The 15,081-nt window shown below is 41.1% G+C and overlaps 1 protein-coding gene across 1 annotated transcript in view; it reads right to left on the reverse strand.

The window, feature by feature from the left end:
• Window positions 1-15,081, reverse strand: part of LOC306843568 (1-phosphatidylinositol 4,5-bisphosphate phosphodiesterase beta-1-like) — a 130,483-nt gene that overhangs the window by 38,227 nt on the left and 77,175 nt on the right. The window contains exons 8-22 of the mRNA XM_079375096.1: window positions 14,985-15,081; window positions 14,526-14,692; window positions 13,386-13,532; window positions 11,495-11,652; window positions 10,900-10,982; window positions 10,374-10,458; window positions 7,138-7,312; window positions 6,575-6,712; window positions 6,433-6,497; window positions 3,763-3,856; window positions 3,599-3,683; window positions 3,351-3,475; window positions 2,646-2,800; window positions 1,696-1,860; window positions 1,515-1,614 (exon numbers count right to left, since the gene is read on the reverse strand). The exon at window positions 14,985-15,081 is cut by the window's right edge and continues 4 nt beyond it. Of these exons, the coding sequence (XP_079231222.1) occupies window positions 1,515-1,614; window positions 1,696-1,860; window positions 2,646-2,800; window positions 3,351-3,475; window positions 3,599-3,683; window positions 3,763-3,856; window positions 6,433-6,497; window positions 6,575-6,712; window positions 7,138-7,312; window positions 10,374-10,458; window positions 10,900-10,982; window positions 11,495-11,652; window positions 13,386-13,532; window positions 14,526-14,692; window positions 14,985-15,081 (1,839 nt within the window). The remainder of the gene's footprint in view (window positions 1-1,514; window positions 1,615-1,695; window positions 1,861-2,645; window positions 2,801-3,350; window positions 3,476-3,598; window positions 3,684-3,762; window positions 3,857-6,432; window positions 6,498-6,574; window positions 6,713-7,137; window positions 7,313-10,373; window positions 10,459-10,899; window positions 10,983-11,494; window positions 11,653-13,385; window positions 13,533-14,525; window positions 14,693-14,984) is intronic.

Here is a 15,081-nt window from a genome sequence, read left to right on the forward strand (position 1 = left end):
ATGCAAATACTAAGGTAGCCTACTGTGAAAAACAAATGCTAACAGTTGTTTGCAACACTTTTAGGACTGTAAATACACCACTCTCGCCTTCACCTGCATCTCGCACAGAAGGAAGGGGACACAGGTATTGTTCAGTTTTCAATTCCATTCAATAATTGTGTAATTGTACATTATTGTAACACAATAATGTACAATTTTTGGTTTATTAGTTTTTAGTTTGTAGTTTATTAGTGTAAACGACATGCTTTTGTTTTTTCAGATGTGAGAATAACCGTGCAAAAGAACCTGTAGCAAAGAGAGCTAAATCAAATAAGCAGCCCACTTGGTCATGGAAAACAGAGACTGATATTGACATGGCTCCACAGGCTCTGAGATTTCTGCCCCCACAGGAACCTGGACCACAGCTAAGACCATGTGATGCACACACTCCCATGAGTCTATTCAAATAGTTTTTTTCTGAAACTGCTGTGTCCACTCTGTGTCAAAACACCAATGCCCAGGCTGCCAGGGCACGAGCAGATTTCTTTCTTTCTTGGGAGCACATAAAAAAAACACTTTGGAAATGCCAGGTATGTGATGTTCATTTATATATTTCAACCTCTTTTTTTATATATATATATATATATATATATATATATATATATATTATAGCCACCATGTTTGCTCTTTCTTTGTCAGATCACTGCAGTAATCACATCCATTTGTTTTCTCATGCAGTTTCTGCTGTCACCCGCTTTCCTGTGTAACAGTTTCCTGCCCCTGTCTTGGATGTTGCACCCACAATGTCTTGACTCTTCTGTTGTTGATTTTGTTTGTTTGTTCCTAATAAAATGTTTTACTGCACTCACAAGTGAATCAAGTTATTTTATGTGATATATAGATAGAGATATATATAGATATCTTTATATTCTAAATAAACAACAAACAAAAAATATATACATTTATTTTTTCCTCACATTCTTTCTTGTAGCAATTCCCTCTCAGTCACACACCTGACTGAATGGCTCATTATGCGGGCCTTTGTCTTCTCAGGTGTGAATCACTGCATTGATAATGATAGTTCACGCCCTCTCGCATAGACCCTTTCTACTCAAAAAGTGACTTAGAAATTTTAAATCAATATATTGTTTTCTCTGAATGAGTAAGATGATTTTCAGATCATTTTGAAGAAAAAATTCTAGGCTACAAGACCCAGTTCTCAAAAGTCTTGTGAACAAATATTCTGTATGTGTTTTATGGCCTTATTTCATTGACTTCAAAATGGTCATTTTTCACTAACCACGCATAAACGTTGGTTTCTCAAAAACACAATCATGTACATAAATGCTGCTAACATAATATTGTAGCCCAGTTTGTGCTGTTTACGGTGTTATTAGACTTTAGCCATTTATATTTTTTTATAAGCAACTGAAAAAAGCACAAATATCAGGGCATGTCGAAAGGGCCCAGAGGGTTAATGACCGCGATCTGTCCTCGTGCACTTTCGCATCCAGATAAATCAAGCGGATACTTGCCGGGTCGGATGGCACATACTGGGATGATGCGATGGCCGATACATTTCCCGTTGTCTTCGTACACGGCTATCCTCAATGATGCCAGCGTAGGAAGAACCACCTGAAACATACGGCTCATCAGAATCAAAGTGTTTGATGGAGAATCTGCCTGATGGTTCAGCGCTCGTCACTGCAGACGTACTCTTTTGAAGACCACTGGATCTTCATCCCACACCGGATTGACGGCATTGCCTTGAGACGTCTTGGTCTTAAACGCTTTCCGTTTGGTGTCCACCGGCAGGCCGAACATTTCCACCTCCACGTAAACACCGACTCTCTTATCGGAGAGGAACTGACCGGATATGATCTGAGAAAGACAGAAATCTTATTCGACACTGCAGAAGCTCTTACGAGAAGAAGGGACTTTACACTGAGTTCACGTTGCACGATTTTAGCAACACTGCAAAAAATGATTCTCTTAGTATTTTTGTCTTGTTTTCTAGTATAAATATCTAAAAATTATTGAATCAAGATGAATTTACTGTACAAGTAAAGGGACTTAAGATATTATGTCTTGTTTTCTATAAAAAAAAAATCTAAATTTTGTTAGTTTTTCCTTAAAACAAACAAAAATATCTGCCAATGGGGCAGATCCTGTTTGGCCTTTGAATTACAATTATTTTTCTTACCCCATTTGCAGATATCTTTGTTTGTTTTAAGCAAAAACTAACAAGATTTTTATAATTTTCTTTTGAAAACAAGATCTTAAATAATTTTACTTAAGTAAATGTGTCTTGATTCAAGAATGTTTAGATGTTTATACTAGAAAACAAGATACTAAGAACTTTTTTTGTGACAGCAGCAGCTGCCCTCTATTGATCTTCAAAATCATACAGATTTTCATACTCGTACTACTTATTCATACTCATACTCATAAAACATATGCGAAACAGCTCCTTTTCTTTAAAGTGCTATTTGAGATGTATATTGTTTAATGTTGTAATTAAACCTGTCAACTTTCATTTTCTCTAGCAATGACCCAAAACACAATGGGCTGCAAACGTCAACTGATTAAACCTCTGCATATGATATCATGATCCATTTCCATGGATCTAATTCAGACACGAGCAGAAGAGACGGCTGCAGACTCACCTTCACAGACAGCGTGTGCGCTACGATCCCGTCTACTGTATTCTGAGTGAACGGGTCAAACTGTTTGTCCGTCCGTCGCATGAACTCTGGCTTCAGTCTGTAGCCGCATTTCCCGTTGTACTCAAATATGCCCAGATTCAGCTGCATGGGCAGATCTGCCAATCACACAAGACCAAAATCAAGCACATTAGTGCTAATTCATGACCAAACCAGTCAATAATCAGGACTGTGCGCTGTGACTGAGATGCACAGAGAAATGTGCATTTATATGAGCTAACCCCATCTGAAAGAAACTTTATATTACATGTTTTAAACAAACTCATAGTTTGATGTGGCTTTGCCTTATCCGAGCTCATCCAACAGACTTCACAAAGTTAAAAACGAACATGACAGTTCAGATATTAGACTTCAGCTTTAAGTCTTTGGACGAGCTGCTGCTTCTGCTTCACTGTCTGGTCTGTGATAATGGAGAACGATCTCTGTCCCACTGTTGAAAAAAACAGCATATGCTGGTTAGGGATGTTTGAAGCATGGCAGCTGGTTTGAGCTGGTTTAAGTTGGTCATGTGCTGGTCCTAACTAAGCAACAGCTCAAACCAGCAGCCATGCATCAAACATCCCTAACCAGCATATGCTGTTTTTTTCAACAGGGCTCACTGTATGCGCTGATGATGATGCATTGAGCGCAGACGCGAGCTGAAGGTACCTATGGTCTGGAAGTTCAGAGCGACCAGCTGACATCCGGCGTTCCAGAAGACCTGAGGCATGTAGTTCGAGGAGTCGACTCGAGTTCCTTTGGGATAAATTCTGCTCAGCTGCAGTTTATTATACCTGCATAAAGGAGTTAAGTATCTCTAACAAAAGACAAAAGAGCTTCATGATTTTACACCTTTTGTGTTCGTTTGATTTGAAAGAATTCTCCACCTGCAAAAGTGCAATAAAAACAAAAGATACTCGACGAACTCCACCGGCGATTCTTTGAGCAGCTCCAGCGCTTTGGTCTCCACAAACGATGACATTTCAAAACTTCGATCGATTTCTGTGGCAAACGAACAAGAAGAGTTACTGATCTTACAGGGCAGCTGCGTCAAACACATCTCAAGAACAGACTGACTTACTTTTGCACGCCTCGAAGGAGTTGAATTTAACAGGCTGAATGTAGTTGACTAAGTTGGACATCTCCTCTGTGGCGAAGGCTTCATTTACCGTCCCCTACAGACAGCAGAGACACGTGTCACTCCAGACTCACATTCAGACTCTGAGAGGAGTAACCATAGATCCCATTCAGAAAATGATCTCAGTCTTGACCAATGACAAATCTCGACACACTCAGTGATGAAATCGGCACCGGCTGTCTGATGTACTGCAGTGACGCTCATTCAGCAGCGACAGACACTATCAGTTTAAATACAACACTTATGATATAATGCTGAGGCCTCAAAGTGTTTTATCATTTCAGTGCATGTAATATCCAATCATGAATTCAGTATCTCGCATGGAAATGCATTTAAAAGTAATGCATTACAATATTGCGTTACTCCCTAAAAAAGTAACTAATTATGCTAGTTACTTTTTATGGAAAGTAATGCATTACGTTACTTTTGAGTTACTTTTTAAATCTGGCCAGGGCTTGCTTGTTTGTTTTTAATATAAAAATGTACTTCTTTTACAAATGTAAAAGCCCTTTCACAACAAATGTGAAGTGAATCCGGTTTCAGACTGAAGGAAATGTATATTCAGGTCTGTACAGTAGAGGGCGCCGCTCAAACTAATCACATGAAGAATATGACGCAGGAGAAGAAAGTTCAGCACATAAATGTAGCAAAAGTATCAAAGACATTGGTTGATAAAATAGGATTAAATACATATATTATATTTGTCTCATTTAACATTTAATTATTGCAGGTTTGCGTCGTATTCTGAGTTTGCATTTGACTGTTTTTATTCATTTTGCCGAAGGTGAGATGAGTAAATACATGTAGATATTTAGTCTAGAACTACAGTAAGATCATGTTCACACACAACGCTCTGCACTTACTCCTGATTTCTCTCAACATGGCAACCCCAGAGCTGTCACTCAATACATCAGAAACACAGGAACTGGTGTTACTTATCTGAAAAAGCAACTCAGATATTTCCTTTTAAAGTAAAAAGTAATGAGTTTACTTTATTAGTTACTAACTAGTTACTAGTTCAAAGTAATCTGATTATGTAACTTGCGTTACTTGTAATGCGTTACACCCAACACTGATTACAATCCTTAAAACTACTGTGAATGGAGAGAATTTACTGCAGGGTTCCTCAAATCTTGCCCTAGAGGAACAATGCTCTTGAGCTCCAACCCTGATCAAACTCACATACCTGTGATTTTCTAATGATCTTGAAGACATTGATTACCATGCTCATGTATGTTTGATTAGGGTTAGAGCTAAACTCTGCAGGAAAGTGGATGTCGTGGGCCAGATTTGAGGATCCCTGATCTACTGAGATCTGATGCTGTGCTGCACTGAAACACCACTAGATGGCATTCTACACACACACACACACACACACACACACACACACGCGTTGTGTTTCCTTGTTTTATGGGGACACTCCATAGGTGTAATGGTTTTTATACTGTACAAACTGGTTGTACTGTATTTTCTATTGCCCTACACCAACCCTAAACCTACCCCTCACAGGAAACTTTCTGCATTTTTAGATTTTCAACTTCATTGAAAGTTTGAAACTTCATTCTGTATGATTTATCAGCTTGTTTCCTCATAGGGACCTAAAAATGTCCCCACAAAAATTTACTAGTATTACTATCCTTGTGGAGACATTTGGTCCCCATAATGTGATGAATACCAGTTACACACACACACACACACACACACACAAACTCCCTCTCTCTCTCTCACACACACACACTCTCTCTCTCTCTCTCTCTCTCTCACACACACACACACACACAGACACACACACACTCTCTCTCTCACACACACACACACACACACATAACTCTCTCTCTCTCTCACACACACACACACACGTTTGTTTTTGTGAAAAGTGGGGACATAGACGTAATGGTTTTAATACTGTATAACTGTATGTGCTATTGCCCTACACCTAAGCCTACCCCTCACAGGAGACTGTGAATTTTTACTTTCCCCCGAAAAACTCACTCTGTATGAAAGTGTTTTGAAATATGGGGACATGGGGCAATGTCCTGAAAAGTCACCTTCACCTTGTAATACCTGTCATACCTGTGTCATTATACACATTTATGTCCTCATTTGACACAAAAACCCACGCGCACACACACACACACACACACACACACACACACACACACACACACACACACACACACACTCTCTCTCTCTCTCTCATAAACCATGTATTCAAGAACACACACAAGCGCGGCTCACATACACACACTAACACACACAAAAGCATTACAAATAAGGGTGACTTGACTTGACACACATCACATGACAGTTGTGTGTTTAATTCTGAGGAAAATCAAACCTGCATGACTTAATTTCTTCTGTGAAACACAAAAATATATTTTGAAGAATGTGGGATCAAGCGTTTCGCTTTGTTGTTCCACAAAATAAAGTCCCACAGGTTTGAACAACATTAAGGAGAGTAAATTGACAACTAAAAATAGTTTTGTATCTCAGGTACCAACAATCGCTGGAATAAACAGATTTAAACAATCACATGTCACACGGCTCCTGCAGGAAGAACAGGTTAACCCATGAAACACATGAGAGACAAACAGCATGTAAACGTTCACTCACCTCATCCATGGACTTCTTACTTTCATCATTATCTTCATCTGCATCACTCTCTGCGTCCGCTTCCCCTGATGAACACGCGACACGTCACTAAACAGTCTGAGGAGCGTGGCTCATTTCACCCGCTTCACGTTCAAACACAAACCTTTGTCATCCGCCACACATGCGTTATTTAATAGCAACCCAGTCGTTTTATCAATGGACCTCATTCCCTGCAATCTTCTTTCGCCTCTCTCGTTCCCGTCTGCATGAGCGCTGTCTGGTGTCTCCTGATGTATGGACCCTGTTACAGAACACGTGTGCTTTATTCTTCACAGAGTAACACAAGACTGGCTAGTGTCTGCCCTGACCCACAGACCAGGAGAAACACCAACTAAGGCTGTAATTAACCATTGAGGACTATAAAACCAAGAACGAGTGCCGTGAAGAACCTGCAATGAAACACGACAGATCTTTTTGTGATGTACATACAGGTTTGAAATGGATTATTATCAAGAGAAAAAACTCAACTTGGTCTCAAATTAAAAAATTAAAAAACTCTACTGACAAACCAAGACAAAATAACCTCTTCAGCGGGAAAGACAAGACAAACAAACAAAAACAAAACAGCACTCATGTGAGGAGCCAGTGTTTGCACTGAAGCTGGTTGGTCAGCAGTCACTGTGTGTGTGTGTGTGTGACTCTGATGACTGCGGTCCTAACCCTAACCTGCGCTGGGAGACGAGGGCTCGCACAGGCTGGACGTGTCGCTGCAGGTGTTGGACGTTTGCTCTGAGAGTTTCTTCTTGGTGCTGCCGTCAGCTTTATGGGAATTCTTCTTGTTCTTGATGAGGATTTTGCCCATCAGGTCCACAGGGCTGGGCAGAGGAACACCGGCCTCCAACTGCAAAACAAAGACCCCAAAAAATTCTAAATGTGTCACTAGCTGACATGCATGAACCCCATGTCTCAAAACGATCAATTTGTAGGTTAGAACAAACAAAGACTCATCTGCACAAAACAAGCACAAATGTTGGGGTTTTTAAGTGACTCGTGAGGGATGTTGTGTTTACCAGCATTAATAATGCACGATGAGAGGAATCAGAAGGAAGAGAAACAAGGAAGAAAGCATGGGAAATCATTAATGATTTCAGAGAGAAAACAGTTGATGTTGTGAAGTTTTTAAAGGAAAAGTAGAGAAAAAATCATCACTGGACCCTCATGTCCATCCTGTTTTTTTCAATGTTTAGCAGAAATGTTCAAGCTGCTGTTTCAATAAAACATTCCTGATTTCAGAATCACACACTAACAATAGTCTGAGTGAATGTGTGCTTTATTTAAAACCATATGGTGCATAAAAGGCAGATGGAATGAAGTCCTAAAAGTGGAATTTACTGTATAACTTAGAATTTGGCAATATTTGGATCAATAAATTAAAAGTAGAGCTTTGCAATTGAATTTAAATGGCAGTATGGATGAGTGTCTGTGAATACTAAACATTAAACTTACGCTGCTGTGTAAATGTGAAGTCTGTGTTTTGTGTGTGTCAGTTTCAGCGGTGTAGTGGAGGATTTACTCAGGTATACGGCGTACTTCTTTATCAGTCGGCATTCTGTATAGCCACTTCTAAATCCCCTCTGATGCGTCCTGCACTAGCCAAATCATGACAGTCCAGCAAAGGAGTAACTAATCCAATCACATGTGAATAAATGTAAATATTCACTAAAAACATCCAGTAAAGACAGTGATTCTGTCAGGAACGAGACGCAAACTCTCATGCAGTGTATGTTTCATTTATAGGCTACTCGAAGCTGGATGGCGCTCTCGTGCAGAAAGTCTGAATCGGCCTCATTGAAGTAGCTACTAACTTACGAGTCACGATGTGCAAGAATCCAGCTATTGCTGTAGCTAAAGCTATCTACTGTAGCAAAGCTGAATAAAAAGAAACGTGAAGACAGTAAACACATTGCGACAATATGGTTTATGTGTGTTTTTCAAGTCATCTCCAGGTAATAAAAAAGCATTTGATTCTGAATAATGCAGTGCTTATTGATAGAATTTATTACACTTGGCAATAGATAGGCTACTAGGCTATAAAATATATATTCTGCCTTATTCTGTGATAAAAAATGTAGTATATAGGCTAAACAAATCATAAAATATTTATTAGGAAAATACAGGAAAAATATTATCAATTATTGGTTATTGTAAAGCAGTGTATTTGATTTTTCAGATAATTAAAAGCAAGAGGTAATAATTAATAAATAATAATAATCGTAATAAAACCTGTCAATTAGACAAAAAAGCTATTTTTGACATGGGGGAAGTCGTGGCCTAATGGTTAGAGAGTCAGACTCGTAATCCAAAGGTTGTGGGTTCGAGTCTCGGGCCAGCAGGGATTGTAGGTGGGGGGAGTGAATGTCCAGCGCTCTCTCCACCCTCAATACCACGACTGAGGTGCCCTTGAGCAAGACACCGAACCCCCAACTGCTCCCCGGGCGCCGCAGCATAAATGCTGCCCACTGCTCCGGGTGTGTGTTCACGGTGTGTGTGTGTTCACTACTGTGTGTGTGTGTGTGTGTGTGTTCACTGCTGTGTGTGTGTGTGTGTGTGTGTGTGTGTGTGTGTGTGTGTGTTCACTGCTGTGTGTGTGTGTGTTCACTGCTGTGTGTGTGCACTATGGATGGGTTAAATGCAGAGCACGAATTCCGAGTATGGGTCACCAAACTTGGCTGAATGTCACTTCACATCACATTTTCCCCTCACTTCTGAAATGACTGAGAATCATATTTTTTTTGTTTCAAATAGAGAATACAATTCTCCCTCAATTCTGAACAGACAACTAAACAAAATATGTAATTTACTAGAGGTTCTGACAAAATGTCAGTTGCTGCAGTCTATTTATATTTATTTTAATTATTTATTGCAAAATCTGCACCTCTTCTGTGGATAATATTATTTTCATAATGATCCGTACTCAAGCAGCGGAAGTTAAGTGACAGTGTGTAAATATTACAATAGTGAACTAAATATGCAAGACTAGTTTTACATGTCACTGTTTATGACAGACACAGGTCGTTCATCCTTTGCTGGGCCATCCACTTCTCCAGGCACCACTACACCACTGGTCAGTTTGCACTACTACACACCGAAACACACGTGTGACACTCATCTGCACGTTACTCCATGAACACATGAACTTCATCATCATCACTTCACCAGCATTTCATTTGAGAAAACTATTGGCAGATATGCACAGAAACTCAAAGCTCTTCACTACAGTTGAAAAACCAAATCTGTTTTGTAACTTGAAGAAATTGTGACAGCAATAGGGTACTAGTTTTAATAATGCAGTAATTAAAAAATAAATACTGTTGAGCATCACTCATGTACAATGTTCTGTTGTAAAGAAAGTGTTATGATTTAATTTGATTAGGTTTAAAAGTTTTATTAATTAAATTTATTAGAAATCTCAGTAAAACAGAACTTGAAACAAAAAAAAAAACTGGAAAAGAAAACTGATTCATAAGGCCCTACATATGCCAAGTGTTCCTGGTCACATGATTCATTATATTTATTTGATCATCTCTCACATCTGATTTGTGACTACGTTTGCCTCCACACAGAAAGCGCTACTGTGAGAGGCTTTTTATGACACCAATGTGCTATTTGTGTTTACATGCACACTCTTCAAAAACCTGTAAGAACGCCGATTATGTGTTTACATGGGCACACAAAGCCCAGCAGAGATCCAGGTGTTAAACCTTTTTCACTTATTTCCCATAAAGAAGTTACAAACTGGCCTTCATATGACTCCAGTTCACCAGTTCATGGAGAAAAAAGACTCGAGGAAACAACACTTCAAGTGCTGGATGGGTCGACACTGACATGACAGATGGACTGTGACTGATCAGACTGTAGAGTCACTGTGTGAGTGAGTGTGTGTGTGATCTGTTTTCACTCACAGGGTATTTCTCCAGAGGGTCTGTGAGCAATGCGTCTCCAAATATTGATCGGCAATACTCTGCCATCTTTGCCTGCTGTTTGGGACTAAAACACAGTAAGAACGTGAGAGACACTGAGGAATAAAGCAACTCTTCAACAGATGCAGGACTCCAGTGCTACCATTATGTTCTGAATGAAACATTCTATCAATACAAGTTTAAAAAAAAGTCTGAAATGATCTACAGTGTAAAGTATAAATGAAGTCTGCACATCAAGCGCTTCAAGATGAATTAATATGCTAAAATTAAATTTATTGTTAGAGGTTTAGAACAAACCCTGAGCAAAATGCTTCAGAGGACCATCATCTCTCTCTCTCTCTCTCACACACACACACACACACACACACACACACACACACACACTCACACACACACACACACACAGAGAGAGAGAGAGAGTAAATGTTAACTGTAACAACATCCTGTGAGTAAAGCTCAAAATACTTGTATCATTTATGTTGCTCCAAGAAAAAAAATTGACACTTACGAGTCCACATGGTTCTCAAAGGACAGGACGACAGGGAACGAAGACGTCTTGAAGGCACTCTCTGCGATGGCCTCGATCACATCCTAAAAAGCCATCCATTAATTTACATGCATGGAAATGATACCACAACTGAGGGACAGTCTTTAAAGAATTAGTAAACATTATGTGTGCAGTGGATGCTTTCTCTGTTTATTCGATCATTCTTGTGCTTCCACAGAGAAAGATGAGACATCACGTCTGTCTCCTCATACACCAGATAAATGTTTTCTGGTACACTGGATCACTATTCTTCATCAACAGAATTCAGATTGTGTACACACTAAATTATACCACCACATCTGCTAACCATAAGAATTTATTCTAATCCATTCAAATGTGTTTTTTTAATATGTTTCAATCGTATATATAATCTCTCTGCCTCTCTCAGGCCATTTCCTCATAATCCTTGACCTTTCTGCCTTACGGTTCCTAAAGCTCATCTCGTCTGAAGGTTCTACTAAATCTCAGTGCTCTGTTTCTCTACATCCCTGTCAAAACCATCTCATCCCGCTCAAATCCCAAGTCTGCAACTAAAAAGGGAGATAAATGCATTTACCTTGAAGGAGATCTCTGAGGTCATGGTGAAGCCGTGTGTAATGATGGGCTCCTCGTCGGCGGTCCGACCCTTCCAGCAGTCCAGCTCTATACAGCGACAGCCGGAGAGCAGAACCTGCCGGTACATCTCCACAGACGAGTTTCCCGCCAGCTGACCCGCTGCAGAAAGCAACAGAGCACTGGACATCAGTTGGACACTCCATCACAAACCTCTCACTCGTATCTAATGTTCTTTAAATGTACTTTCATTGATGCATTGCAGAGGGAGAGTGTTGCACAGCATGTTCATGTTTCATTTGATTTGATCAAGTTTGATCATTAAAATTTTTGTCAAAAGTTGATCAGTCTATTTATTTTGCATTTGCAATGTTGCATGTAAATAGTAAAATTTTGATACCATTTCACCTAAAATAATAATGCACCTCAGCTGAGAGGAAATGCAATGCAAAGCCTTTAATGAAAGTGGAGAATCAGTTGAGTGGTTTATGTTGCAGAAATCCCATTCACTTCGGTCTCCTGAGTGATTATGAACTTCCTGTCTGAATTAGATAATTGGCAGAACTTCATCTAAATGAATATAAAAATGCATTAGTAAGACATCTTGAGTTTTATTGCAAAATTAAGTATATTGATTGGAAGTGCTGAAACTGAGTCTCTGTGAAGTACTGTCATTAGCGCAAATGGTACTGACATTGATATCTTAATTGTTCAATCACGTAAGTGCAAAAAAAAAAAAAACTGCAGGGAGGTTTTTGTGACTCCATCTTCATTCGAATGGCTAATTCTACATGCATTAGCATCTGAAACCACATTGACACTAGATCATCTGTTCAGACCACAAACGATCATGACCTGTGAGGTAGGTGTTGTGCGAGGCGTCTGACTGGCTGACCTGTGAGGTAGGTGTTGTGCGAGGCGTCTGATTGGCTGACCTGTGATGTAGGTGTTATGCAAGGCGTCTGACTGGCTGACCTGTGAGGTAGGTGTTGTGCGAGGTGTCTGATTGCCTGACCTGTGAGGTAGGTGTTGTGCGAGGTGTCTGATTGCCTGACCTGTGAGGTAGGTGTTGTGCGAGGTGTCTGACTGGCTGACCTGTGAGGTAGGTGTTGTGCAAGGCGTCTGACTGGCTGACCTGTGATGTAGGTGTTATGCAAGGCGTCTGACTGGCTGACCTGTGAGGTAGGTGTTGTGCGAGGCGTCTGATTGGCTGACCTGTGATGTAGGTGTTGTGCGAGGTGTCTGATTGCCTGACCTGTGAGGTAGGTGTTGTGCGAGGTGTCTGACTGGCTGACCTGTGAGGTAGGTGTTGTGCAAGGCGTCTGACTGGCTGACCTGTGAGGTAGGTGTTGTGCGAGGCGTCTGATTGCCTGACCTGTGATGTAGGTGTTATGCAAGGCGTCTGATTGGCTGACCTGTGAGGTAGGTGTTATGCAAGGCGTCTGACTGGCTGACCTGTGAGGTAGGTGTTGTGCGAGGCGTCTGATTGGCTGACCTGTGATGTAGGTGTTATGCAAGGCGTCTGACTGGCTGACCTGTGAGGTAGGTGTTGTGCGAGGCGTCTGATTGGCTGACCTGTGAGGTAGGTGTTATGTAAGGCGTCTGACTGGCTGACCTGTGAGGTAGGTGTTGTGCGAGGCGTCTGATTGGCTGACCTGTGATGTAGGTGTTATGTAAGGCGTCTGACTGGCTGACCTGTGAGGTAGGTGTTGTGCGAGGTGTCTGATTGCCTGACCTGTGAGGTAGGTGTTATGCAAGGCGTCTGACTGGCTGACCTGTGAGGTAGGTGTTGTGCGAGGCGTCTGATTGGCTGACCTGTGATGTAGGTGTTATGCAAGGCGTCTGACTGGCTGACCTGTGAGGTAGGTGATGTGCGAGGTGTCTGATTGGCTGACCTGTGAGGTAGGTGTTGTGCGAGGAGTTGATGAAGTAATGCGAGAGCGGCAGCGTCATGTCTTCACTCTGGTCCAGCTTCTCTGGAGGGATGATACTATTCTCTTCTCCGCTCAGATATCTGGCGAAGCCCTCCACCGAGATCTGCCCTGCGCCACAAAACAACCATATCAACAATCCTGTGCTGGACAGGAGCCTTTAGACCAGTGGATGGTTTCCTTCTTGAAATACTCAGTCCTCGTGTGCTGCGAGCGTTTCCTTGTTAAGATGAAATCAACACGAGCTCAGCAGGAGTGACAGCTCAGGCTGCTGGAATGTCGGCCAACCGCTTCTCATTCCAGTCCATTTTCTCGGGGCTCCGTTGCTCTCAGGTGGAGTCTAGCGCACGTAACATCCCTGCCGTCCCTCTGGCCACTTTGCGCTAATTAATCCCGCCATGCCCTCTGTAGACTCCCACAGCCTAATTAACACAGCTCTTCCTCTGACATCTGAACGGGTTCCCTCTAATGAAGCAGCAAAGGGTGACTTTCATCTCAGTGGAGCGCTCACCTTTCCAGCCTCGTGAGGGAACACCACGGAGGAAGACTTCATTAATGCAGTGCGCTCAGAAATGGAGACGAGGTTCATGAGGACATGAAAGACTACAATCCTGCATCTTTTAAACCTACAGGTTCTTCAACAGTTCTTTGCAGTGAGTTCAGCAGAGAAGCCTCCTCTGATTCAGGGTTCAGGATACAGCTCTTAACATACACATCTACATTCTTCGCCTGAAAACGTCTCTACAATAGGCTGTTGATTTATTGATCTTCTTAAAGTTAAAAGGGCTCCTTGCCACTTTGATATGTAAATGAGCCCTGTTATGATTGGTGTAGCTCACACTGAATAGGTGTGGGCAGGTCATATATTAATGAGCTCATGGCTATGATTCTGTTTCTGCCATTTAAGTCATAAATATTTAGGATGGACTGGAGAAAGGAAGTTTTGGGTTTTGACCATCACAAAACATCAAACTCTTATTAACTGAACAACAAGCATTCATTTCAACATCATATGAGCATTTTAAATCATCACAGCTTTAATTCTCAGGGATCAAAGAGTAGAGAGTGGGTGGAGTCTGTCTGACTGACAGGTGAATCACCAACCTCTTCGTGAAAGCATGGTGTCAGGCTCATATTTCTCCACCAATCCCTGCACTTGCTCAGCTTTGAGGGGCGGGTACAGGATCTCGTTCAGACGAGGGTCTCTCTGTCTGTTGTTCAGGAAATCTGTCATCTGCTCTACAGTGAGGTATGGCCGGATCTTAGCGCCGCTGCACATCAGCACACACACACACACAGAAAGAAATAACTTTATACATGATGGAGACCTGCTGCTGTAAGAGTCAATTGACAACATAACATCTAAATGGACTTTTATATATCGTGTGAATTACTTAACACACTTTTCAGATTTTTGTGAACGATTCATTATTATAAGAAAAAAAAAAGTCTTCATAACTTAAGCTCTACCTCTGAAATGACATAAAAGTGATGAGTGAACTAGATCAATCCGTAGATTGTGAGGTTGGATTTTTTTTCCATCAGAATGCAGAAGGAACTTACATTTCTGAGAAGATCGTATCGATGTCGTTTCGTGGACAAATGTTGTTCAGGAGCTGTCGGTATACTTCAGGTGTAAACGTATCCTGAGGAATGGTAT

This window comes from Barbus barbus (genome assembly GCF_936440315.1).
Source record: "Barbus barbus genome assembly, chromosome: 24".
NCBI lineage: Eukaryota > Metazoa > Chordata > Actinopteri > Cypriniformes > Cyprinidae > Barbus > Barbus barbus.